We start from the raw sequence: 26,348 nt of genomic DNA on the forward strand, positions 1-26,348 counted from the left end.
GACTACTGAACCCTGTCCACGGTCACTGACCCCTCCCCACGACTACTGAACCCCGTCCACGGTCACTGACCCCTCCCCACGACTACTGAACCCCGTCCACGGTCACTGACCCCTCCCCACGACTACTGAACCCTGTCCACGGTCATTGACCCCTCCCCACGACTACTGAACCCTGTCCACGGTCACTGACCCCTCCCCACGAGTACTGAACCCCGTCCACGGTCACTGACCCCTCCCCACGATTACTGAACCCCGTCCACGGTCACTGACCCCTCCCCACGACTACTGAACCCCGTCCACGGTCACTGACCCCTCCCCACGATTACTGAACCCCGTCCACGGTCACTGACCCCTCCCCATGATTACTGAACCCTGTCCACGGGCACTGACCTCTCCCCACGACTACTGAACCCCGTCCACGGTCAGTGACCCCTCCCCACGAGTACTGAACCCCGTCCACGGTCACTGACCACTCCCCACGATTACTGAACCCCGTCCACGGTCACTGACCCCTCCCCACGAGTACTGAACCCCGTCCACGGTCACTGACCCCTCCCCACGAGTACTGAACCCCGTCCACGGTCACTGACCCCTCCCCACGACTACTGAACCCCGTCCACGGTCACTGACCCCTCCCCACGATTACTGAACCCCGTCCACGGTCACTGACCCCTCCCCACGATTACTGAACCCTGTCCACGGTCATTGACCCCTCCCCACGACTACTGAACCCTGTCCACGGTCACTGACCCCTCCCCACGATTACTGAACCCCGTCCACGGTCACTGACCCCTCCCCACGAGTACTGAACCCTGTCCACGGTCACTGACCCCTCCCCACGACTACTGAACCCCGTCCACGGTCACTGACCCCTCCCCAAGATTACTGAACCCCGTCCACGGTCACTGACCCCTCCCCACGACTACTGAACCCTGTCCACGGTCAGTGACCCCTCCCCACGATTATTGAACCCCGTCCACGGACAGTGACCACTCCCCACGACTACTGAACCCCGTCCACGGTCAGTGACCCCTCCCCACGAGTTCTGAACCCTGTCCACGGTCACTGACCCCTCCCCACGACTACTGAACCCTGTCCACGGTCACTGACCCCTTCCCACGATTACTGAACCCCGTCCATGGTCACTGACCCCTCCCCACGACTACTGAACCCTGTCCACGGTCACTGACCCCTCCCCACGATTTCTGAACCCCGTCCACGGTCACTGACCCCTCCCCACGATTACTGAACCCCGTCCACGGTCACTGACCCCTCCCCACAACTACTGAACCCCGTCGACGGTCAGTGACCCCTCCCCACGATTACTGAACCCCGTCCACGGTCAGTGACCCATCCCCACGATTACTGAACCCTGTCCACGGTCACTGACCCCTCCCCACGATTACTGAACCCCGTCCACGGTCACTGACCCCTCCCCACGATTACTGAACCCTCCCCACGGTCACTGACCCCTCCCCCCAGAACTGACTACTCCCCACGATTACTGAACCCCGTCCACGGTCACTGACCCCTCCCCACGATTACTGAACCCCGTCCACGGTCACTGACCCCTCCCCACGAGTACTGAACCCCGTCCACGGTCACTGACCTCTCCCCACGATTACTGAACCCCGTCCACGGTCACTGACCCCTCCCCACGACTACTGAACCCTGTCCACGGTCACTGGCCCCTCCCCACGATTACTGAACCCCGTCCACGGTCACTGACCCCTCCCCCCAGAACTGACTACTCCCCACGATTACTGAACCCCGTCCACGGTCACTGACCCCTCCCCACGATTATTGAACCCCGTCCACGGTCACTGACCCCTCCCCACGAGTACTGAACCCCATCCACGGTCACTGACCCCTCCCCACGAGTACTGAACCCTGTCCACGGTCACTGATCCCTCCCCACGATTACTAAACCCTGTCCCCGGTCACTGACCCCTCCCCACGATTACTGAACCCCGTCCACGGTCACTGACCCCTCCCCACGATTACTGAACCCCGTCCACGGTCACTGACCCCTCCACACGATTACTGAACCCTGTCCACGGTCACTGATCCCTCCCCACGATTACTAAACCCTGTCCCCGGTCACTGACCCCTCCCCACGATTACTGAACCCCGTCCACGGTCACTGACCCCTCCCCACGATTACTGAACCCCGTCCACGGTCACTGACCCCTCCCCCCAGAACTGACTACTCCCCACTATTACTGAACCCCGTCCACGGTCACTGACCCCTTCTCACGACTACTGAACCCCGTCCACAGTCACTGACCCCTCCCCACGATTACTGACCCCGTCCACGGTCACTGACCCCTCCCCCCAGAACTGACTACTCCCCACGATTACTGAACCCTGTCCACGGTCACTGACCCCTCCCCACGACTACTGAACCCCGTCCACGGTCACTGACCCCTCCCCATGACTACTGAACCCCGTCCACGGTCACTGACCCCTCCCTCCAGAACTGACTACTCCCCACGACTACTGAACCCCGTCCACGGTCAGTGACCCATCCCCACGATTACTGAACCCCGTCCACGGTCACTGACCCCTCCCCACGAGTACTGAACCCCGTCCACGGTCACTGACCCCTCCCCACGAGTACTGAACCCCGTCCACGGTCACTGACCCCCATCCACGGTCACTGACCCATCCCCACGATTACTGAACCCTGTCCACGGTCACTGATCTCTCCCTGCGAATCCCAGTCTCTTCCCACAGTCTGTAACTCTCCCCTCAGCCACTAACCTCATTCCCTGGTCCATGGCCTCATCCCCTGGTTACTCAGTGTGTGAAGGTGTGCAGGCAGCTCAGAGGAGAGCCACAGAAGGCTGAGGCCAGAGCCGGTGAGGCCTGAACAACTATCTTCAGCCCTTGTGGGGAAGGGAAGCTTTGGACAGTCTTGTCTCCTGCGGATTGCGCAGTAAGCTTCCATTAAATTGTGGGTCTTTCTGCTTGTGATCTTAATGGAGAGGCTGCTCCTGAAGCACCGTTGCTGGGCAACAGCTAGCTCATTCCCAACGTGTTTCCTCAGACCCCAAGTCGTACTTTGCGACTGATCGCAGCAGAAGTCCCCGCATTGATGGGAGCTTAATCAGACCGACACTTCCCCCTGAGCCTCAAGACTGAGGAGCCTTCTGCCAGTCATGGACGAAAAGACACAGGAAGACACATGAATCCTCAAATAAATAGAACACATGTTTTGGAGGGCTAGGGATTCCCGCCACAGAACTGGGATACGATAGGTGCACAGCAAGATTCCAACATGAGATGAGCAATATATACATATACCGTGGATTCCGGCTAATTGGGACACATCAGGACAAGTGCATTTTGGCCCAATTAAGAGGCTACCCCAATCAGCCAAAGTTTCATTGAAGTACAATAGTTATTGTTGTTCAGTCGTTAAGTCAAGTCTGTCCCTTTGTGAATTCATGGACCTTAGGGTCCGTATGGAAGTAGATTGCCAGCCCTCTCTTCCGTGCAGATACTGTTGCTGCCCAGGTTGGGAGTGGGCTGGGTTTGATCTCTGTCTTGAAGTCCAGTGCTGATGCCACTACACCACCAGCTGGCCCACAATAGTTATAGAGGCATAGAAAAAGACAAGCTACCATTTAGCTGAGTAACAAATTATGTATTTAAATGAAATGCAGACAAATTAGAACACCATCAATACTACTACAGCACATAAAACTGTGTTTTAGTTATTATTGATGGAGGAATTCACCTAGTGTACCTACACACTGCCGCCTTCTTTTGATTGACTGTAAATAAACAAAATTAATGCGGATTCCTGGTGCAGATAATGGACTGCCTTCATACAATTTTTGACTATTGCATCCTCCAAATCTTCATTTTCATTGTAACATTCAAGATGATAGTCCACACCTTCAAATCCTTCGTAGCTCCAAGCTTGTTGAAGTAGTTACATTATTTCATTTTCACTTGAATGCTTGATTTGGCCTTTTTCCTGGAGTTGTAGAGTCAAGAACTAGAAGGCATAAACATAACGTAAGAGGGGAAAGATTTAATTGGAACCAAGGGGCAACTTTTTTACATCTGGGGTGGTTGGTATATGGAATGAGCTGCCAGAGGAAGTGTTCGAGGCAGCTACATTAACAAGGCAGGTATATAGATAGGAAATGTTTAGAGCAGGAACTCCCAGTCTTTCTTATGCCATTAACCGAGGGGTCTGGGAACCCCTGATCTGCAGACATGGGGAAATGAGACTAGCTTAGGTGGGAGCCATGGTCAGCATGGACCACTTGGGCTGAATGGCCTACTTCCATGCTGTATGACTCAATGGTACTAATGTTGTGTTTTATACATTGATTATCAATAACATGGTACATTTCACACCTTTTTACAGGTTTCTCTGAGCGACAAGAGAAAAATTTAGGTCGCTCCTGGAGTGACCCCACACCAGTGAAGTCCGATCTGATGTGTGACCCCCGTGATAGTAGGTTCACCAGTAACTTTTTATATCGATTAGTTTCCTTTCCTTTCCTTCAGGAGTTTATGGGTTTGTTATTCAGGCTGGTAGTGTCGTCGTCAGCCTAGTAACATGGTCTTAAAAGAACCACGAGCTCTCTCAAATTTCCTGGCTGGCATCTCTCCCTCAAGTGGCTTATTTGAGAGTTGATTTAATTAGCAGCTTGTGGGATCTTAACTTGTAAGAATTAATTAGCCTTTTATACAGGATAAGTTAAAAGAAGTTAAGATATCTGCAAACATAAAAAGGGTCATTATAGCTTCCACAGCTGTTAGGTGTAAAATTGTGTCTTAAGTCCATCTATTAATGCAGAAGAGGTTGTAAACAAGGTTAAGATTAAGGGCAGCAGAGAGGTGCAGTGGGTGGTACTGCTGCCTCACAGAAGTGCACTGTGTGGAGTTTGCCTGTTGTCCCTGCAAGTACATGGGCTTCCCTCAGGTGCACTGTTTCCCTTAAACATTGCAAAAATGTGCTGCTTGGTGAGTTCAATGGCTACCTTAAATTGCCCCGGGTGTGGGTGGGCAATGGCAGAATCTGCGGTATGTGTGAGAGAGAGAGAGAGAGAGAGAGAGAGAGAGAGAGAAAGAGATTGGGTTCAGGGAATTAAATAAGGGAATGGGATTATTACAGTGGCTCAATCAAAGCTGGCATTGACTGAATGACTTCCTTCTATGTCATCAAGAAATGCAAAGTGTAAGTTGTTTGATCTGATGAAGGTTAACCAAATCACCAACCGCACACCTCTCCCGGTTTAACATTAACTTCTCGGGGGGGAGGGGGTGGAATCTCAGGTGTTTTGTTTTAAATTGCTGTTCAAAGTTATGTTACTACGGTCCCTGAGCCCAGGTTGAATTGTAAGACAACAAGGTTGGGCTTCATCAGGCTTTCTCTACAGAAGGCCGGGTCAACAGGAGCACAGTCCAAATGCCACAGCAATTACAGCAAAGTGCAAAGGAAACACTTGGGAATAGATTCCGGGAAACTGGGAGGAGATCTGCACCATTTGGTAGTGTGGTAATTAGTTGATGGGACCGTGCAAATGGAATTTATTGTATTTAGAGTCATAGAGCACTACAGTATAGAAACAGGCCATTTGGCCCATCTAGCCCATGCTGAACTATTATTTTGCCTAGTCGCATCAATCTCCACCTGGACCATAGCCATTCATAACCCTCCCATCCATGTACTTACCCAGACTTCCTTTAAAGGTTAAAATCAACCCTGCATCCACCATTTCCACTGGCATCTGATGCATCTTCTGCTAGTGACACTTGCAGGGAAAGCATTGAGGGAGGGAGATTTACTGTGGCAACTGATCAGCTCCAAATTGACCTAGAAATGTGTGAAAAGGCAGTTTCTAGCACATATGGAACTGCCCTGGAATTTTGTGAATAGAGGACTATAAAAGGAAGCCATATAATATTATGAAGCAATGGAATTGTAGGTGCACAGGAGTCCCCTGATGGTACACCTCACATTATACCAAGTTGGGGGTCAATATTCAGACAGTATAAAGCAAATTTATCTTACACCTTGCTTGGTCTCTGAGAGGATTAGATGGTACCAGAGCATCTACGTTTCTGTAGATGTCCGTCATCTGACGAGCAGCAGAGAAAATAGTGATGTGTTATTGATTGATACAGAAAGCAGATGTTGGGGTGGCACCGTGGTGTAGTGGTTAGCACAAATGCTTTTCGGTGCAGGTGACCCAGGTTCATTTCCCGCCACTGCCTGTGAGGTGTTTGCACGTCCTCCTTGTGGCCGTGTGTGTGTGTTTCCTCAGGGTGCTCTGGTTTCTTCCCACAGTCCAAAGACGTACTGGTTGGTAGGTTAATTGGTCATTGTAAATTGTCCCGTAATTAGGCTCAGATTAATCAGGGGATTGCTGGGTGGCGTGGCTCAAAGGGTGTATGTGTGGGGGGGGTTTGCAAATTCTGTGCTGTATCTCAATAATTAAAATTAAGTGACAATAATTAAAATTAAAGGCAGTTATGGTGAAATAGGACTGATTCGTACAAATTGGGACAATTTCATCCAACTCTGCTTTATTCAGGCTCCTCTAAATGTTGGGCTCCCATACAACCTCATTCGTTCCCGCTCATTAGCTTGACACCTAATTATGATTTACGCTCTGGAGTTAATGGAATTACGAGAGGAGATACCATGTTGTGTGAGTGGCATCTGCTTTCTGAAGTCAGCCCCTGAAGTGATCTGATAATCCTGCTTCCTGAACAGCTTCAGTGCCTCAGCTCACTCCTTTCCACAGGGGTCCCTGCAGCGGCATCTCCTCGTGAGAGGTTCACATTGTCACGCGTAATGAAGACACATAACGCCCAAGTAACAGATGGGGCGTCTTTTGAACTCAGCCCCGACAGTGTGTTTTTATGAAATACTTATTCAAAAGACTGCACTGTTGGAACACTGCCTAGGTCTCCATGGTAATCACTGCCTGATCTCCCTTTTTGCGTCACACCAGGTCACGAGCTGCAGAGCCTGTGCGCTGCTTTGGATGATGACTTTGACGATCTCAGCTGGGAGGCAGAGAAGGAGTTGGAGCTGCTGTCGTGCGACGGTGAAGACTTTGTTCCGCCCAAGATTATGGTAAGGTTTTCAATGAGGGAACGTTCAGCGGCCATTTGAAGTTTTTGACTAGCCCAAGCCAGTTAATTCACATAATTATGTCAGCTCAAAAGCTGTCCTGCAATAATGGCCTGGATTCAACTCTCACACCTTTTCTTCTGAGTGATACCACGGTTAATATCTCATACCAAGTCCTGGCATCTAACAGCCGTGAGCTAAAGATCGAATTGACTGTGAAAGTAGGAGGAAGGGTTGAATGCCCTCAGTCTGCTCCCATTTATTCGTTTTTCACTGTCCACCGCTCTCCATACGCTTCCAATCCAACACATAACTTCTTGTTAAAATTCTCCACCTTCCTGGTTCTGTAACCTTCCTGAACCTTTTGATAACCTTGCACCCATCTGGCTTCTGCATCTCTGTTATTGCTCACCAGGCCTTCCGCTGCTCAAGTCCTAAGCTCTGGAATTCCCTTCCTAAATCTTACTGCTTCTTTCCCTTAAAGCACGCATTACATTTTTGACTTAAGATTTTGGTCTGTTGCCTTGCTGGTTTTGGGTGTTTGGTTACAGTTTTTTTGGAGCTTTGCCAAAGCTAAAGGTGTTATATAAACACATGTCATCGTTGAACCCGGGCAGTAAAACTGTTGCCAACGCGACAGATCGGGCCTAGTGGCCCTACGTCCAATCCTCACATGGGTGGATGTGATGCTGAGAGCAGAGACTGAAAGCAAAATACCGCAGATGCTAGAAATTTAAAATAAAACTACAGGCATTGGAAATAATCAGATTATCTGTGCAGAAAATGTTGATGATCTTTCGTCAGAAATGGGAAAAATTAAAGGTAGAACAAGTTTAAGGTTACAGAGGATAAGGCAGAGAGCACAAAAGTGGAGGGAGTAGAAGGCCTCAGTGATCGAATGACAGAATTGTTGAAGGAGACAATAAAGATGACCAAGAAATAGAGGCAGGAATAAAGAGGGTCTTAATTCTCTCTTAATTATGGTTTCTCCTCTCCTATTGTGGACAGAGCACTCAAATCACATCACATCTATTTCCTCACCCTTTCACCCACTGGACAGAGATTGCTCATCCTCACCTTCCACCTCACGAGCCTCTGCAATTTCTGCCAGCTCCAACTAGATTCCACCTCATGAACTCCTCTCTCAGCATTTCAAAGGGATTACACTCTTTGTGAGTCCATGGACCACTATTCTGTCCTCTCTTACTGTTCCTCATCCTACAGGACTTTCCCATGCAACCAGAGGAGGGGCAATACCTCTTTCCTTTCCGCCCAGCAGGGATCCAACAGTCTCTTCCAACTGAAGCAGCAATTCACTGTACTACTTCCAATCCACTGAACTGCAATCAGTGTTTACAATGCGGCCTTACACTGAAGAGAACAAATGCAGATTGGATGATTGCTTTGGGAGGTACCTCTGTTCATCTTGCAGGCGTAATCCTAAAACCTATGAACGATCCCAGCAACAAACATAAAATGCGGGAGGGACTCAGCAGGCCGGGCAGCATCTATGGAAAGAAGTACAGGCGACGTTTTGGGCCGAGGCCCTTCGGCAGGACTCTGAAGGGTTTCGGCCCAAAACGTCGACTGTACTTTTTTCCATAGATGCTGCCTGGCCTGCTGAGTTCCTCCAGCATTTTGTGTGTGTTGCTTGGATTTCCAGCATCTGCAGATTTTCTCTTGTTTACAGCTTTGATGTAAGATACTTACTGCACTGATGCAGCTTGATCTGCTGAGTATTTCCAGCATCTTCTGATTTTTGCTGGCAGTAGTTAAGCTGGAATTGGGAACTCTTTCTGCTCATCTACTTAGCCTACCTGTCATTGGTTCAGTATGCTGCCAATCATCTTCGATTAGCCTATTGCTGATGAGCAACAAAAAGATTACAATCCAGCCAGTTATTTTGGGGAACGACATTTTTTACAGTCAAGTTTATTATCACATACACAAGTACATGAATGCACAGCTGGAATGAGGAAGAGGCAGCAGCATCACAAGCACAGAGCATCATATAAGCAGCATTCACAAGATATATATAAACAAATCATACATAATTTTTACAAGAATGAAAATATAATTAGATCAACAAAGAACAAAGTGTTCAGAGAGTGTTGCATTTCCCTCCACAGATGTTGCCTGACCCATTGAGTTCCTGCAGTGTTTTGTGTGTTGCTTTCAGATTCCAGCATTTGCAATGTTGTCTGCCTCCACCTCAAATAATTATCTTCTTTTGTTTGCAGCTTATTTCATCCAAGGTTCCCAAGGCAGAGTACATTCCGACCATAATCCGCAAGGATGACCCCTCCGTCATCCCCATCCTTTATGTGAGTAAAGATTTTCGGACATTTGCTTTCCACTCTTCTGGCTGTTTTAGTCAAGGGGAATATTTCACGCCTGAATGGATTAGGACTAAAAACCCACAGTCTCCAGGAATTCTGGATGAACCTCAAGGACACCGTGTAAGCAGTTCCTGTGGGGGAAAAAAAATGATATAGCCATTTAAAATTTATGTATATCGACTTTTTTGTTTATTAGATAGGAGAAGGTCATCTGAAAATGCTGTCCAACCTCTTCAATTTTTCCCACTCCACATTGTTCCCTGCAATCCTTGTGGTTATGCAGAATGAGTATTTCTCCAAGCAATACACACAAAATGCTGGAGGAACTCAGCAGGCCAGGCAGCATCACGGAAAAGAGTACAGGTCGGAACTTCAACTCTACTCTTTTCCTAGATGCTGCCTGGCTTGCTGAGTTCCTCCAGCACTTTTTGTGTGTTGCTCAGATTTCCGGCATCTGCAGATTTTCTCTTGTTCATGATTGAGTATTTCACTAATTTTCTTTTGAAAGTTAGTGCTGAGAAAATCAGTGCACATGATCCAGGAAGTATAGAGCCCCATTGTGTACTCCCTCCCCCCTGAAGCCCAGTGTTATTACCCACTCCTAACCTCTTGTCCCTAATACCCTAACTCCCTGACTAAAATCACAATTTTCCCTGCCATCCATCTCCACCAGATCTGAGATCATGTTGCCTGACACCAGTGTCCTGTACCTTGGAATCCATAGCCAAGAACTTCCCCACGTAATGCACTCTGTACAATGTGCATTAACATCCAGGCCTGTGCAGATGACCTGGGCCAACAGCACTGAGCCGAACCCAGGAATAAATGAAAATCAGAGACTTGACTTGCAGAAACCAGGCCGGGACAGTACAAAGTACTTTGTTAGAGCTCTGGTAGAATAATTGGGGCTGTATTCAAACCTTTGTTCTCTATTCAATCATGGACGTATGATCTTCACTTTTATTACGTTCTTACCTTCCCGCCTAAACAGAGTGGCTTGCCAAGCTATTTCAGAGAGAAGATAAGAATCTCTGCCTTGGGTCTAGAGTCACATAGTGGAAGCGACATGGTTCCTTCCCTGGGAGACATAAGTTTTTGGATTCCCACTATTAATATTAGCTCTTCAATTCCAGAATTGATTTAATTAATTGAGTTTAAATTCGTTGCCATTTGTGGATCATCACCATCCTAAGTGGCAAAAAGACTTCTTGACAATAGTCAAACTCTTGACCTCACAATCTACCTCAATGTGACTTCGCACCTTACCGTCTATGTTTTCTCTGAACTCTGTTGTTGATTTACCTTGTACTACCTCAGTGCAGTGTTATAGTGAATTGATCTGTACAGATGCTATGCAAGACAAGTTTTCCACTGTGACTCAGTACATATGCAAATAATAATAATAAAACATATTAATACATATCAACAAACCTCTCAAAAATCCTGAAAAGGGCCCAAATTCTTGACAGAAGGTAAAACATATATTTTACCTAAAGGAAAAATCACAAATGACCCATCAAAATATCATCCCATTACTTGTTTACAAACTATATATAAATTTGCAACATCATGCATCTTGCAACTAATCACCACTCACTTAGATAGCCACAATATACTTACAGAAGAGTAGAAAGAATGTAAAGAACAACTGACAATAGGTTCTGTAATTCTAACTCAAGCTCAGTAGAAAAGCAGAAATCTTTCATTCTGTTATATCGACTACCAAAGAGCATTTGATTCTGTCCAACACTCATGGTTAATGGAAGTTCTTAATATATATAAACTACACCCAATAATTGTGAAATTCCTTCAACATCTGATGAAGCATTGGCATACTGTAATCACCCTATCTATTAACAACCAAAAAAAAACAACCACTGTTGTCAAAATAAACTGAGGCATTATTCAGGGTGACTCTCTAAACCCTCTATGGTTTTGTCTAGCTTTAAATCTGCTCTCTAATTTACTGAATCAGGCGAAAATAGAGTACAAATCAGAAATGACCAAACAAATTATATATTGACACACCTTATGTACATGGATGATTTGAAATTATGTTCCTACATCTGTAAAGCTAAAACAGTTAATTTAAATAATAGAACTATTTTCAAAAGATACTAACATGAACTTTAGACTAGATAAGTGCAGAACATTAACCATAAAGAAAGGTGCAATAGAGGTCGTAGAATGTAAAACAAAGCAGCAGGATACAATACAACCGATGGATGAATATGAAACTTAGATAAATATCTGGGATATCAAAAAGCAAAAAAAGTAGATCATAGTGCAATAAAGGGAACATTTTTGACAGAATTGACTTTAAGGCTTAAGAAAATCTGCCAAACAGAGCTCAACAGTAAAAATATAACAAAGGCAATAAATGCTTTTGCTATACCCATATTAATGTATTCTTTTGGCATAATATCTTGGTTTGAAACCAATCTGGAAAATTTACAAAGGAAAATAAGACCCGAAATGACAAATGCAAACACTATGTACTCTCAAGCACGTCTAGATTCACATCACCTAGGACTGAAGGAAAAAGAGGAATAACAGACATTAAAAATTTACACAACAGTCAGATAAAACTTCAAAGGATATATTTTGATCAACGAAAACAGGGTTTAGCACTCTGTGTGAGCATATGCAATTTTGTTAAGAACTACACACCACTTAACATAAATGAAAGCACACCCTGAAAAGTGAAGAAATTATCACTACAGGAGGAAAAAGTTAACCAGTGGAAGGACATGACCCTCCTCGATCTGAGCAGGGAGTGCTGAACGCCTGGCTCAGAGTTGGAGACTTCATCTCAGAAACAGAGGGGTTCCTTGTGGCAATACGGGACCAGGTGGTTAACACAAAAACATTAAAAATACGTAATACAAATTCAAGATGATAAATGCAGAAAATTCCAAGAGAAATCAGAAGTCATCCAACACATTACAGGATCCTGCAGCAATTTAACTCAATCTGATTACTTACCTAGGCACAGTCAAATGGCAAACATCATTCACCAAAATCTTACTTTAAAATAGAAACTGATAAAAGACCTTATACCTTACTATAAATACAAGTCTGATCCAGTTTTAGAGTCAGAATCCTTGCAGGTTATACTACAACAGATCCATTATCACAGATAGGACAATCCATAATGACTGTCCAGATATAATATTACAGGATAAACAAGCAAGAATAGCTCACTTAATAGATACGGCCATTTCAAATTCACACAACATCAGAGATCAGTAAGTGAAAACCACCAGAAATATGCTGAACTAAAAGAAGAAATTGAAAGACAATGGAACATGAACAGGGTATGCATTGTCCCAATAGTATTAACTACAACTGGTATCGTCCCAAAGTCACTACACAGTAGTATTAAACAATTAAGCCTATGCAGCAATATTTATGTAAATCTCCAGAAAGCCACAATACCACTAGAATAGTCCAGAAGTTTCCAGCAATTGAGAAACGAGTGTGCTTCACTATGCTCCTACCTCAGGTTTTACCAGCTTGAGCTAAGTAAAGATAAAATATATAACAACAATAATCATAAAAGCAATATGAAGGATATTAATTTCCAGTCAGTAGGGACTGAAGATTTGATATTTCACCATGGCCACTTACACCTGCTGAAGGATAGAACATATCCAAGGCAGGTGAAGGTGTGGCTAGAAGGTAATAAATGTTTAAAGGGTTAACAGTGCCTTTCATTTCTCCAACAGGACCATGAACATGCTACATTTGATGATATCGTAGGTGAGTGAACTCTAGGCTTAAGTGGTTGTTGAAGCCACTGTTGGCCAGAGCATTTAAAGATTCACTTTGCCTTAAGTTAGATCCTGAAATGATCTAGAAAGATATGGTACATTTTGGGGTGAAATAGTTATTATACATGGCTGAGGGCTCCATCTCCAGCGGATGTAAAAAGACTCCGAGGAACAGTGTGGAAGAGGAGTAGCAGGTGCAAATAGAGAGGAGTCCATTTAGAACGGAGATGAAGAGTTATTTCTTTAGCCAGAGACTGGTGAATTTGGGGAACTTGTTGCCTCAGAAAACTGTGGAGACCAAATCATTAGGTGTATTTAAGACAGAGACTGATAGGTCTTGATTAGCCAGGACGTGAACGAAGGCAGGAGAATAGGGTTGAGTGGAAAAATGGGTCGGCCATTATGAAATGGCAGCGCAGACTCAATGGGCTGTATGGCCTAGTTCTGGTCCTACCCCTTAAGGTCTTCTGGAGGGATCTCACTGGTGTTCTGCCCAAAGTTCATCCCTCAACCAAAAGCACTAAAACAAATTGTGGAATCAGTGTCAAGTGCCATGTGAATTTAAAATGCCTCTGTTCTGAATGATCACAGATGCAGCACCTCAGTGCACTCAGTTGGCTGCAAGTTGATTGGGGATGATCTGAGGATGCAGTGAAAATGCAAAACATTTTTTTAAACCGAAGTTCACCCTGCTCAGATTCCATTCATTTCAGAGTTTGTTCTCTGTAAAAAATTATGTTGCAATGTTTCAGCTGTTCCAATCCCCACCAGATCTCCTAGAGAGGTGACTTCTAGCCCCTCCATCGGTCACAAACACTGGGCACTGTGAGGCAGTGGGCGGGAAGGGGGTGAATAACCTGCTTCTGATTGGTCAAGAGGTGCGTCAGTTTGCTGGAGTAGATAGATCAGGTTTATTGCTTTATGGTAGCGTCACCAGTTGGCAAACTGACCTCAGCCCCACAGGTACTCTTTGCCAGTTCTGTGACACCTTTTCACAACTTCCCCTGGACCACAACCCCACCAATAAACATTAGATCATTGTCTCCCAGACAGTCTCTGATCTCAGTTTCTTTAGAGCTCGTCACTCTCATCTCTCAGTCCTTCAGTCAGTCTCCTGCCTCATCGTCCATCAACCAAGCTTGTGTTTGTATCCTCCTCGAGATCCACAAATGGGGCTGCCCTGATAGACCCATCATCCTCGCACCATCCCACAAATCTTATTTCTTCTCACCTCAACTCTATGCCCCTTTGTCTAGTCTCTTCCCACTTACTTCCATAGCACCTTTGATGTCATATACCACTTTGATGGTTTACTGTTTCCTGGTTCCAGACAGGTCATTTCCACCAATCCAGTCTCTCTACATTTCCATCTTACACCAGGATGGCCAGAGAGCCCAAATGGTCACCTTACAATAGAATCTTCCTTTACTTGGCTGAACTCTTCTTCATGTTGAACAATTGACCCTTCAACTCTACTCTCTTTCTTCAACTCAGAGGTAGTTATGCGAACACAGATGTGTCCAGGCCACCCCTGACTCTTGTGCATGTACATGGGACACACGCTCAGTGGCTACTTTATTAAGTGCAGGAGTAGAACCCGGTGTGATCTTCTCCTACTGTAGTCCATCCACTTCAAAGCTTGATATGTGGTGTTCAGAGATGCTCTTCTGTGTCACTGTTGTAACATGTTGTTATTTGAATTACTGTTGCCTTCCTGTCAGCTTGAACCAGTTTGGCCATCCTCCTCCGATCTCTTTCATTAACAAAGTGCTTTTGACCGCAGAATTGGTGCTCACTGGATTTTTTGTTGTTTTTCACACCACTCTCGTAAACTCGAGATAACTGTTGTGCAGGAACATCCCAGGAGATCAGCAGTTCCTGAGATACTCAAATCACTCCATCTGGCACCAGCAATCATTCAAATGTCAAAGTGACTTAGATCACATTTCTTCCCCATTTTGATGTTTGGTCTGTGATACAGCTGAACCTCTTGACCAGGTCTGCATGCTTTTATGCATTGAGTTGCTTTCACATGATTGGCTGGTTAGATTAACACACAGGTGTTACAGAGCTACCTAATAAAGTGGCCACTGAGTGTATATGTGGCTCAGATTTCCTCAAGCCTTCTCCTAGTGCATTGATGACTGTATCAGTGCTGCTTCCTTGTACAGAACTAGGAAAGGTCAATGTCTTTGCTCCCAGTTTGCATCCTGCGCTCCATTTCACGCAGTCCTTCTCTTTCTTTACTCAACACTCTATCTCCATATCAGTTAATAGGCTGGGTGCCAGTATCCTTCATGTACACAGACACCCACACATTCTTCTGCTCTGGCAGCCTCCATTCTATTCCCTATTCCTCGAGCTGCCTTGTATTTGTTCTGATGACACCATCTTCCACACCCACTCCTCCACAAAAGCCTCAGCCACTTACAGCCTGCTTCTACCTCCTCCCCAAGATCCACAAGCAAATTCCCTCTTTATGCGTGGTAGTTTGGAGCCTTACTCACAGTGCTATGAGTGTAAGGGTGGCACAGTAGCTTAGCAGTTAGTGTAATGCTTTGCAGTGCCAGCAATTGGGGTTCATCCCACCACAAGGAGTTTGTCTGTTCGAAAGGTGTGTGGGTGGGTAGCTTTTTGGCACGCTATGTTGGCACTGGAAGCATGGTGACATTTGCAGGCTGCCCCCCAACGCATCCTCAGACTGTGTCGGTTGCTGGCGTAAGCAACACGTTTCATTGGCTGTTTCGATGTAGACGTGACAAATAAAGCTGATCTAATCTGAAGCCATGTTTGTTTCCTCACAGAGGAGATTGAGAGGAAGCTGACCACCTATCGCCGGGGCTGCAAGATCTGGAAGCTGCTGATCTTCTGTCAGGTGATGCTGTGCGATTGACCGCTCTACTTATCAGTTTGATGTCCTATGATTATGAGTCAGTCTTGGAGTGTCATTAGTCAGGCCCTTTTATGAGAGGAGTGGGAGCTCAGATCCATTGTAGAGTTTTGCCCTCTCGGACTGGACTGTGCCTCTGCCGTTTATTGGGCTGGAGACCATTTCTGCTCTTTGCTGTTTCACTGACTGCTCCCTCACTTTGTTAAAGACCTGCAGGATATGCTGCAAGCATCGCATCCCTCATACACCCACATACTCCTCCCTCTCCCTCTGCCATCTCTGTTGGTGGGGTTGGGGTATTAAATTGATTCTATTACAATATAGTCCAAACCTTAGATCTTGTTCTGTTTGCCTTTCCCTCCTTCACCTATTCCCACTTCGCTTCTCAATATAGCGTTTGATTCTTGTGCAAGTTTCCTGGAATATTGATCAAGAGAGCAGAGTTCCAATTCAAGCAGTTAAATAAATCTGAAATTTTAAAAACAAAATCTAGTCTCAATAATGGTGACCATGAAAGTCGAGTAAAATCCATCTCGCTCGATATTGTTCTCCAGGGAAGGAAATCTGCCATCAATATCTAATTTGACTTCTATGTGACTTCACGTCCCTTCACGTCCACGGGCGTTTGTGGACAGTTAAGACAGGACTGGAATTTCGCATGATGTCAACATCCTGAGATTGAAGACATTAATAAAATTTCCCAAAAAAATGTGCATTTCTGTATGCCTGGGTCAACATATCTTGTGAAATTGTCTTCAATAATTGATCATTTCTTCACAAGGCATGTTATAGTAAAGTGATGCAAATATGCTGTTGCCACAGCAACACTTTATGTAATGATGGGTTCTATGCTTTTTTGATAGGGGGGTCCTGGCCATTTGTACCTTCTGAAGAACAAGGTTGCCACTTTTGCAAAGGTGGAGAAGGAGGAGGATCTGATTCTGTAAGTCATTTTCATGTCATATCCAAATTGTAGTCTTGAGGATTTTTGGAAACCTGAAATAAAAATGGTGTTGGAAGTACTTAGCAGGTCAGTCAGCAGCTGTGCAGAGAGAGACGGAGCTAATGTTTCAAGTGGAAGACCCTTCTGTGGACTTGGATAGAGAAAACAATTTAGTTTTAAACTATAGGGAGAATAAGTTCACCTATAGATTATCCCAGTGCCAATCCTAGCCACAACCTACTAGGGGTCTTATCCATCCCTCAGTAGTTCTGGCACGTGGCTCAATGAGAATCTGCTGGAGGGACTGCATTAAGGAGAATAACATCTAAAATTCCATGCAGATGGCATCAGCTGTAGCCTCTTCAACCTTCTCAGTTACCTGATCAAAATCTATATTGGGCTAGTCAAAATCCGGCAAGTCGCTGCTGGATTTCTGTTTTCCAAGTGTCTGCTGTCATTTTCTGTAATCAGTTTTCCTCAAAACACCCCACAACCGGGGATTACCTGACAATTCCTTAGACCTCTTTTTGAACAAAGATGTTTCCTAGAGCCTTGCTGGTTTCTCCTTTTTAAGAATATATCTGATTTCCTTTTTGAAAGTTATATTTAATCTGCCTTACTCTTTTAGCGACTGCACTACAGTCACCGCATTTAAAAATGAAAATCCCCTTCCAATGTCAGAGGCAACATGAAACACCACGGGCATTTGTGGTCTTGCAGACGCCGGAGAAAGTAATTCATAAAAACAACTCTATTCTTCATCGTTAATGAGGTCAGAATCCCACAATAGCCATCCTGTCACCAAGCACACGCGCAGGGGCGGATGTCCTACCTCTGGTTCTGGTAACTGAAGCCTTTCTTTCCTGGAAGGGCTTTCAGAAATGTTAGCCTGGGTAACAGCTGCTTCACCCAGACTGTGACACTTGAACATTCTCCTACCACCCAGTACACATTACCGTACTTATGACAGTACCATCAGTATTATGCTGTTGTATGTTTCAAATGCACTTTATACTGTTGTATATATAACTAAGCGGCATATACACTTTATGTTAGCTTATGCGTCTACAGAATATTTTTATTATCCGTTAATATGGTGTTAATGTTCATGTGATATATGTACTGAGTTTTTCACCTTGGTCCCAGTGGACCATTGTTTCATTTGGCTGTATATGTGTGTACGGCTGAATGATAATAAACTTGAACTTGAAAGCAGACACATTGAAACTGCAATAACCCATCATAATCCAGATTTTTGGCTGTTAGATATTACTTATGTATCCCACACACATTTATTTAATTTCTATATTGTTACTCAGTGGTATAATACGTTTTTCCAATGGAAACAATGATTTTAAATGGAGTGGGAAACTGAATGGCACCAGTATGTTTGAATAGTGTGTGGGAAGCTGAACGCAGTGAGTTTCAACTTGTAAATTCAAGGTTCAGATTTATTTATCATGTGTACATCGAAGCACACAGAGAAATACATTGTTTGCGTTAGCAACCGAAACACCGAAGGATGTTTTGGGGCTATCCCGTAAGTGTCATCGTACGCTCTGGCGTTAACGTGGCACTTCCACAATGCTCGGCAGAGCTTCAAAACAAAACAAGTGACAACCAGCAAACCAAGCCCCGTTCCTCTCTCCCACCCACATACACAGTCCACCAACCCCAAGAGAGGCTGCCCTCAGCCTCCAGCCTCCAGCAGAGTCAAGGACTCAAAGACATTGGGCCTTTGACTTCCCCAGCAGACTTGCAGAGGTTCACAGACTCAGGGCTCCGGCCATCCGGTCTTGACCACTCGACTTCCGATCCAGCTTGGGTATTGACCCAGAGCTCGCCGAAGATGATGGATGAACGCCAGGCCTTGAACAGCAGACTCACCTCTGCTGGGACCTGAACACCAGGCTTCGGACTACAGTCACGCCAATTTGCGTACTTAGAGGGTCACCAACTCTCCTTCTTCCAGCCTGTATGGAATTCTGGTTCCAGAACCCGTCAACAACACGCTGACCTGTTGTGGGGATGCGGGTGGGGTTGCCACCAACCCTCGTCCACGCTGGGCTGCCAGCCCGACACCCCGACTGCAGATGTCCCACGTCCATATTGCTGGCCTGTGAATGCTGAGTGGAGGCTTAAGCTCTGGCCTGACCTCTAATTCCCCCACATCCCTGTCTCTAAACCCTAACCAGATCCCTAATTCCTCTCCAAAATCATCCCTACAAACCTAAAGAACAACTAGTTCGGAGCCATGACCTCAACAGAGACTGCAGGTTCATCTTATCTTGACCAGCAAGTTCTGGCTCTGAATTCGAGCTCCGGTGTCACATCTGGTCCCACAATCCCAATTCCTGTTCTAGAAACACATACAGTCAGCACCCTGGATCCCTCACACTCTGGCTCAAACTCCCAGTGATACGCAGCTGGCCTGTAGCACGGGCCAGGTCCATGGATAATGTTGCCTACTAGTGACAGAAACAGATGCAAACCCATCGGATTTACCGATCAATCAGATAACAGATTATCAGAGCTTTACTGCATTTGGGCGCGTTGGTTTCCAGTTGCGTCCCTGAATTCTGCCAGCGAATTGGTGGCTCGAAGATGTGGATTGAGGTGAGGGGTTGCACTGCAGATGCCTGCCCTTCTGCGTTTTTCTCTCTGGGCCAAATGGGAATCGAGAAGCTGGTGCTCTCGCCACGTGTGGTTCTTGGAGGGTGGGTCTGTGTTTGCTGATCGGCAGCAGAAACATCTGACAAGAGTTTTGTGTCTTGTCCGGCGCAGGTTTTGGAGGCGACTCAGCAGGATGATGAGCAAGATTAACCCCGAGCCAAATGTGATCCATGTAATGGGCTGCTACGTCCTAGGAAACCCCAATGGAGAAAAGGTAGGCCTCACCGAGCGGCGGACAATCCTTTGGGTGGAGTCCATGCCATCCAGGTATCCTGGCAATCCCAGTGTCTTCGGGCAACAGTTCCCAGATACAAGGTGGCTCCAACTGGCAGCCCTTGCACTTTCTAATGAAATTTCAACAGAAGGAACACATGAGGGCACAGGAGGAACTCAGCAGGGCAGGAAGCATCTGTGGAGGGTAAATGAGCAGTCAGCATTTCTGGTTGGGACCCTTCCTCTAGACAGATCAAGACCTAAAACATTGAACATCAATTTTCCTCCATAGATGCTACCTGACCTGCTGAGTTCCTCCAGCAACTTTATGTAATGTTCCAGACTTCCAGCATCTGCAGTCTCTTATGTATCCTACAGAAGAAACTGACTTAGTAACAAATGACATTTAGCATTGTGTAGAGTATCAAAAATATCATTCAGAACAGAGCCATCAATTCTTCCTTTTTCACATTAATTAATCTGGGGCAAAAGCATGGGACTTCCTTGCTGTTTTGATCAGCCGTAGACAGTGAGTGAACACTCCATTGCAAGTCTCGCAGGGCAAGATGCTCTCTTCACAATCCTGCATTCAATCCTTACTGGATCAGATTCCCAGGTTGCCCCACGGGGGAAGTAGGATCACTATACCGAGTAGACAGATGTGAAAACTGGATGAGTGGATTCCTGGAGAGATGTCAAGAGGAGAGATGAGGAATAAACTATGCACCGTGATATATTGTGATTTGCCTGCTGATGGTGTTTTAAACTGTGATCTGAAATACCAGAGAGACGCTGATAATCACCACAAGCAAGCACTCTTCTGGAGACACTCTCAGTAGAATGCCATGATACCTTGACCACGCAGGGTACCTGTGATCATCACTGATATGCTAAGTGACAACTTCAGTCTGGTCTGCCAGCTTGACCTCAAGGCAAAATGGTGTAGGTCAATTAACCTCGTTGCCCTACATTGCATAAAAGAATGTCTCATGGTCACTTTGTCCTACGTTGCATATGAGAACATCTCATGGTCACTTCATGGTGCAAGCCACAGCCAGCAGCCCCACACCCTACTGTGGGCCAGCCTGTGCTCCACGGACAGTGCTGTTTATTTGCAAAGGTGTCCTTTTAACTTCAAACTAATTACTGCTTGCAACGTACATTAAGAACTGAAGTCTGGTTCTTGTTTGAATTAATGTTTGCTATATTTACATAATTCCTCAATAATCCCTAAAAGTGGAATGAAATTCATTGATGACTTTTCGATTAGGAACTGGATGAATAGTTGAAAACAAAATTAAATTGGTAATTGGCTTATTATTGTCACATGTTTGGGGTGTCACGGTAGTGTTGGCGTTAGTGAAATACTATTACAGCTAGGGGCATTGGTGTTTAACATTCAATTCCAAAGCTGTTTGTAAGGAGTTTGTATGCCTTTCCAGTGGAACGTGTGGGTTTCCTCAACTCACGAGACATAAAGAGTAAACTGTACACCGTGGTATATTGTGATCTGCCCAATGGTGGTGGTGTGACTGTGACCTGAATTACAGGTGTTACGTACCCGTGACACATGACAGTGGTGTACTTGTCACGTGACAGGTGTTGAAGCTATACTGGACTTGAGGTAATGGTCTTGTGATGGTGGAGTGACGTCATTTTCCCGCCAGTAGAGGTCATGTGACAGGTTTTTTTTTACAGGGTATAAAAGGAGGACCCCTCCCTGTGAGGAGGGGCAGTTCGTGGCTGGATTTGCCATGTTGACTTCATGCCACTGCGTGATTTAATGTTATGACGCAGTTTAGTTGAAAGATGAAGTTTTATCTAATGCCTAAAGTTTAAAAGGTCATTGCCAGCAGTTTCTTTATAATACTGCTAGTTGAGAATCAGTGGAGAGTGAAGATCAGAGTTCGGGAGTTAAAAGATCGAGGAAAGTCGATCTCGACGGTGAAACAGGTTCGACCTTGTTTGATCCTCATTCGGAAGGAATTCGTTGACTGTGCCCGTGTTAATCCCTGTGAATAGCAGAAAGGATTGGGAACAGTTTTGTAAAGGAAAGGTCAGTGCCTTTAAGCCGTTTCATTTTTCATCTTCGTAAATTCTTCGTGGGAAAAGTATAGTTCAACTGGGGATCGCAACAACACGACGTGAAAGAGAATTTAAATCGTCTTAAAAAGTCTCTCCCTTAAATGGACTGTAAGCATTTTGGACTTTTGCGATACTACTTTGAAGAACTGTTTTTGCAGCATCGCTTTAAGAACTGTTTAAGCTGCCACACAGCGGCTGATTTCCGGTTACGTGAGTGGTTTGTTTACTTTTGGGGGTTTGTTTTTCAGTGTTTAATAACCGTGTTATTTGTTATAAAAACCCCTGCCTCACTCATACATTTATTGTTGCTGAATCAGTAACACAGGAGAGACCTTGAAGCTGGTGATATGGAAGTCTTCATTCATCATGACGAGCAGGCAGTCCTCTAGAGACTCTCTCAGTAGAGTCCCAACGATACTCGTGACCTTAACTGTAGGTTAGTAGGTTAAGTGGTCATTGCAAATTGGATAGGGTTAAATAGCTGAGTTGCCGGGCAGTGTGGTTTGCTGGGCTGAAAGAGCCTGTTTGTCACTGTATCTCCAAATAAAATAAAATTAAAATATACCAAGCTGCAGTGAAAAACGCTTTGCACACCTACCATACAGATCATGTCATCACATCAATATATCAGGGAAAAGGAGTTACAGAGCACAGAATGTAGTGATTCAGTTACAGAGAAAGTGCGGTGCAGGCAGACTGTGAGGTGCTAGGCCAACACGATGATGGTTATGAGGTCACGAGTTCATCATGGCATACAAGAGGTTCTTTCAATAGTTTACAACACTATACAAATGAATTTGAGGCTTTGGAGAGGGTGTTGAAGGGGTTTAACCAGGATGCTGCCTGGTTTAGAAGGCATATGCTATCATGAGAGGCCGGGCAAACTTGGGTTGTTTACCCTGGAGGGGTGGTGGCTGAAGGGAGATCTGACAGAGATTTGTAAGATTAAGAAAGGCATCGATAGAGTACACAGGGAGCATCTTTTTCCCAGGGTGGAAATGTTTAATACCAGAGGGCATGCATTGGAGATGAGAGGGGGTAGGTTCAAAGGGGATGTGAAGGGTAAGTTTTTTACTCAGAGAGTGGTGGATGAGTGGAATGCGCTGCCTGGTATGGTGGTCGAGTCAAATACTCTTAAGGGATGTTTAGATGGGCACATGCATGTGGGGAAGATGGAAGGATATGGACATTATGTGGGAAAGAGGGGTTAGTTTTTTGTTTTTTTTAGATTTACTTTTCAGCTGGTTCAGCACAACATCGTGGCCGAAGGGCTGTTCCTGTGAGGTACTTTTCTACGTTCCAGTTATCTTTGAGCCTAGCGGTGAGGGCTCTCGGGCTTTTGTATCGTCTGCCCGATAGGAGTGGAGAAGAGAGAATAACTGTGGTGGGAGGGGATTTCGATTATGCTGGCTGCTTTACCGAGGCAGCGAGAAGAACAGTGAGAGACCGTGGAAGGGAGTCTGGTTTCCGTAATATGCTGAGCTGTGCGACAAGGCGATGGGAAAAAGTAGAGATGTTCGATCAACCTGATAGCTCTTCAGAGAATTGGCATGGGTCCTGATAGTGTTATATGGAAACTGTCAGCATTGATATTGGCCACCAAGTAGTTATCTTAATGCATTTCCCAGTCTACCAATCTGCTCAGTATCTGCAGTTCCTGGCACTTCAGTTGCAGTGTGAAGTCTTATTCATGATTGAACAGAAGTAGACAGTAGCATCAACCTGACAAAATGGCATCGTTTGTGCCTGTTACAGAAATGAATTATGACTCCTTTTGTAAAGCCAGGTTATGTATTAGTCTTAAATTTCTCTGCAGGAAAGGTGATTAGAACAGCCAATACTGCCTAGATCACTCTAAAGGCAAATGATTTAATTCCCTTCAAACATTAAGATTATACAACCATGGATAGTGAGCCAAATAAAAACACAATTTTTATTTTTGAATTTGATTTTTTTAATTGTTAATTCTATTTATCAATCAATAGCGAAGGACCTAATCATTGACTTAGTTTCTCATCCTTCTGATTGTCCCACTTCATCATTGCAAGCCTTCACTCTCCCTCCATCTCGCTGTACCTGCTAACCCTTGCCAGGTTTCCTTCACTAGCACACAGACATTCAAATTCAGCCTGAGGGATGAGCTAGAACAGTGTGAGGTCTGAACATAGGGAACCTCAGAGCAGTCACTGCTGGTGTTCCGGCCGTCTCCATTGTCGCAGGATGGGGAGGGGGTGGTGGTGTGAGGGGTAGAGGTTGAGAGGGTTAAGCAGTCTCATGGTGAATAGGATGAGGAGGAGGAGATCAGAGCAGCTGTTGGTGGGGGTGGGGGTGTGAAGTCAGGAAGGTAGGTATGTTCCAACAGGTGTGGGCTGGCAGGACAACAGTAAAACAAGTTTGGGAGGTGGTGCTGCAGCGTTGGGTGAGCACAATTAAGAGTTTAAATATGGGTCAAGGATCTAGGACATTCGGGGAAGCTTGTTTTAGTGCAGTGGAGGCAGAGATTTTTTTTAGCATGTGGCCATCTAAGGTTAGAAGTTTCAGATCCCTGTTCCAGAGTGCCTAAAGACGGGATCCTTCTGAGCGACACAGTCCAAACACTCCTGCTCCTGAAGCAGGGGTCTATCTGGAATGACACCACCCTGTTTCTATCTTTATCGTGATCTGTGGCATTCTCATCATATCTCTTTCCCTCTCTCATTCACTCCTTATTCTCTATCCCATTCTCTCTCTCTCTCTTATTTTTTCTCATTCTCTCCCTCACATTCTCACTTATTCTCTCTCATTCTCTCTCTCTCTCTCTCTCTCTCTCTTCCCCACTCACTCTTTCTGTATCACTCTGCCACCCTTTCCCTCTGCACACATGTTCCTGAGGATATAACAGTCTTTCTCCTCCTATCTCCCTGGTGTGCTTAATATCTGTGTTCATCTTTTTTCCGATTCTTCACTGTTTCACCTCTTTTCCCATTCCCATGCCTCACTCTATCTCTCTAAGCCTAGGTGTAACCCTAACCCTGCAACACAATGGAGATGGTGTGGAAGCTATTCAGCCTGTGAAATATTTATTACCCCTCGGTTAGATAAGACCTCTGTTTACCCATCTTTGTTCTCTAACCCATCTTACTCCTGGCAGGCAATAACCTATGTTTAGAATTGGGATTTTAATTTTACTGAGCTACCCTTTATTGCACAATAGTAATGCCAGCATCCTACCTTCCTCTTTATGATGAAGTACTCCTGACATAATCTTAACAGCATAGCTCTAATTTTAAGGTTAGTGGTTTTGTCTTTGACTACCTCATCAGAAGAAATCATTTCCATTTACCATCCGAACAACACATTGGAAACTCATCAACTGGAGCCGAAAGATTCCACTCATTAAGTTAATTTGAAGACATTACCAGGGTGCCATGGATCAGTTCCTCATTTGTACTCACCCCAGGCAGCTTCTTGTCATGTTTATCAAATCATTTATTTTAATTAAATTAAGAACAAGAAAATGGAAAGACTCAAACTCAATTGATGATCTAAACTATTTCCTATAAAAATCTATTTTTGCAAGTGTGCTCCTATATACACAGTGGCCACTTTATTCCATACTCCTGTACCTGTTCATGGTCTTCTGCTGCAGTGGCCACTTCACTTCAAGTTTCAATGGGTTGTGCATTCAGAGATGCTCTTCCACACAACACTGTTGTAACACTTGCTTATTTGAGTTACTGTCACCTTCAGCTTGAGCCAAAGTGGCTGTTCTCCTCTGAACTCTCATTAACAAGACTTTTCTGCCCATAGATCTGCGGCTGACTAGATTTTTTTTTGTTTTGTGCACTATTCTCTGTATACTCTAGAGACTGTTGTGTGTGAAAATCCCAGGAGATCAGCAGTTTCTGAGGTACTCAAACTACCCATTCTGGCATCAACGATCATTCTATGGTCAAAGTCCATTTGATGGCATTTTTTCCCAATTCTGGTGTTTGGTCTGAACAACAACTTAACCTCTTGACCATGCCTGCATGCTCTTATGCATTGCGTTACTGCCACATGATTGGCTGATGAGATATATGCATTAACGAGCGGATGCACTGGGGTACCTAATATATTGACCACTGAGTGTACGTTGACAGCACTTCATTCACATTGGAATTCCCTTATAATTATTCATTGCTTTTGCTTTCAGCTTTTTCAGAGTCTGAAGAATCTAATGAATCCTCACCGAATATCCTTCGAGTCTCCTTTGGAACTGTCAGCCCAAGGTATGTCCAGATTTGAAAATCTAAAAACCCATAGATGATGAAAATCTGAAATAAAGGCAGAAAATGCTGGAAACTCT

At 45.2% G+C, this 26,348-nt stretch overlaps 1 protein-coding gene across 1 annotated transcript in view; it reads left to right on the forward strand.

The window, feature by feature from the left end:
- Positions 1–26,348, forward strand: part of nsmfb (NMDA receptor synaptonuclear signaling and neuronal migration factor b) — a 75,962-nt gene that overhangs the window by 39,345 nt on the left and 10,269 nt on the right. The window contains exons 8-15 of the mRNA XM_073052205.1: positions 4,385–4,474; positions 6,984–7,108; positions 9,346–9,429; positions 13,173–13,206; positions 16,022–16,092; positions 16,971–17,050; positions 19,835–19,937; positions 26,196–26,271. Of these exons, the coding sequence (XP_072908306.1) occupies positions 4,385–4,474; positions 6,984–7,108; positions 9,346–9,429; positions 13,173–13,206; positions 16,022–16,092; positions 16,971–17,050; positions 19,835–19,937; positions 26,196–26,271 (663 nt within the window). The remainder of the gene's footprint in view (positions 1–4,384; positions 4,475–6,983; positions 7,109–9,345; positions 9,430–13,172; positions 13,207–16,021; positions 16,093–16,970; positions 17,051–19,834; positions 19,938–26,195; positions 26,272–26,348) is intronic.

The sequence above is a fragment of the Hemitrygon akajei genome, chromosome 7, assembly GCF_048418815.1.
Source record: "Hemitrygon akajei chromosome 7, sHemAka1.3, whole genome shotgun sequence".
Lineage (NCBI taxonomy): Eukaryota > Metazoa > Chordata > Chondrichthyes > Myliobatiformes > Dasyatidae > Hemitrygon > Hemitrygon akajei.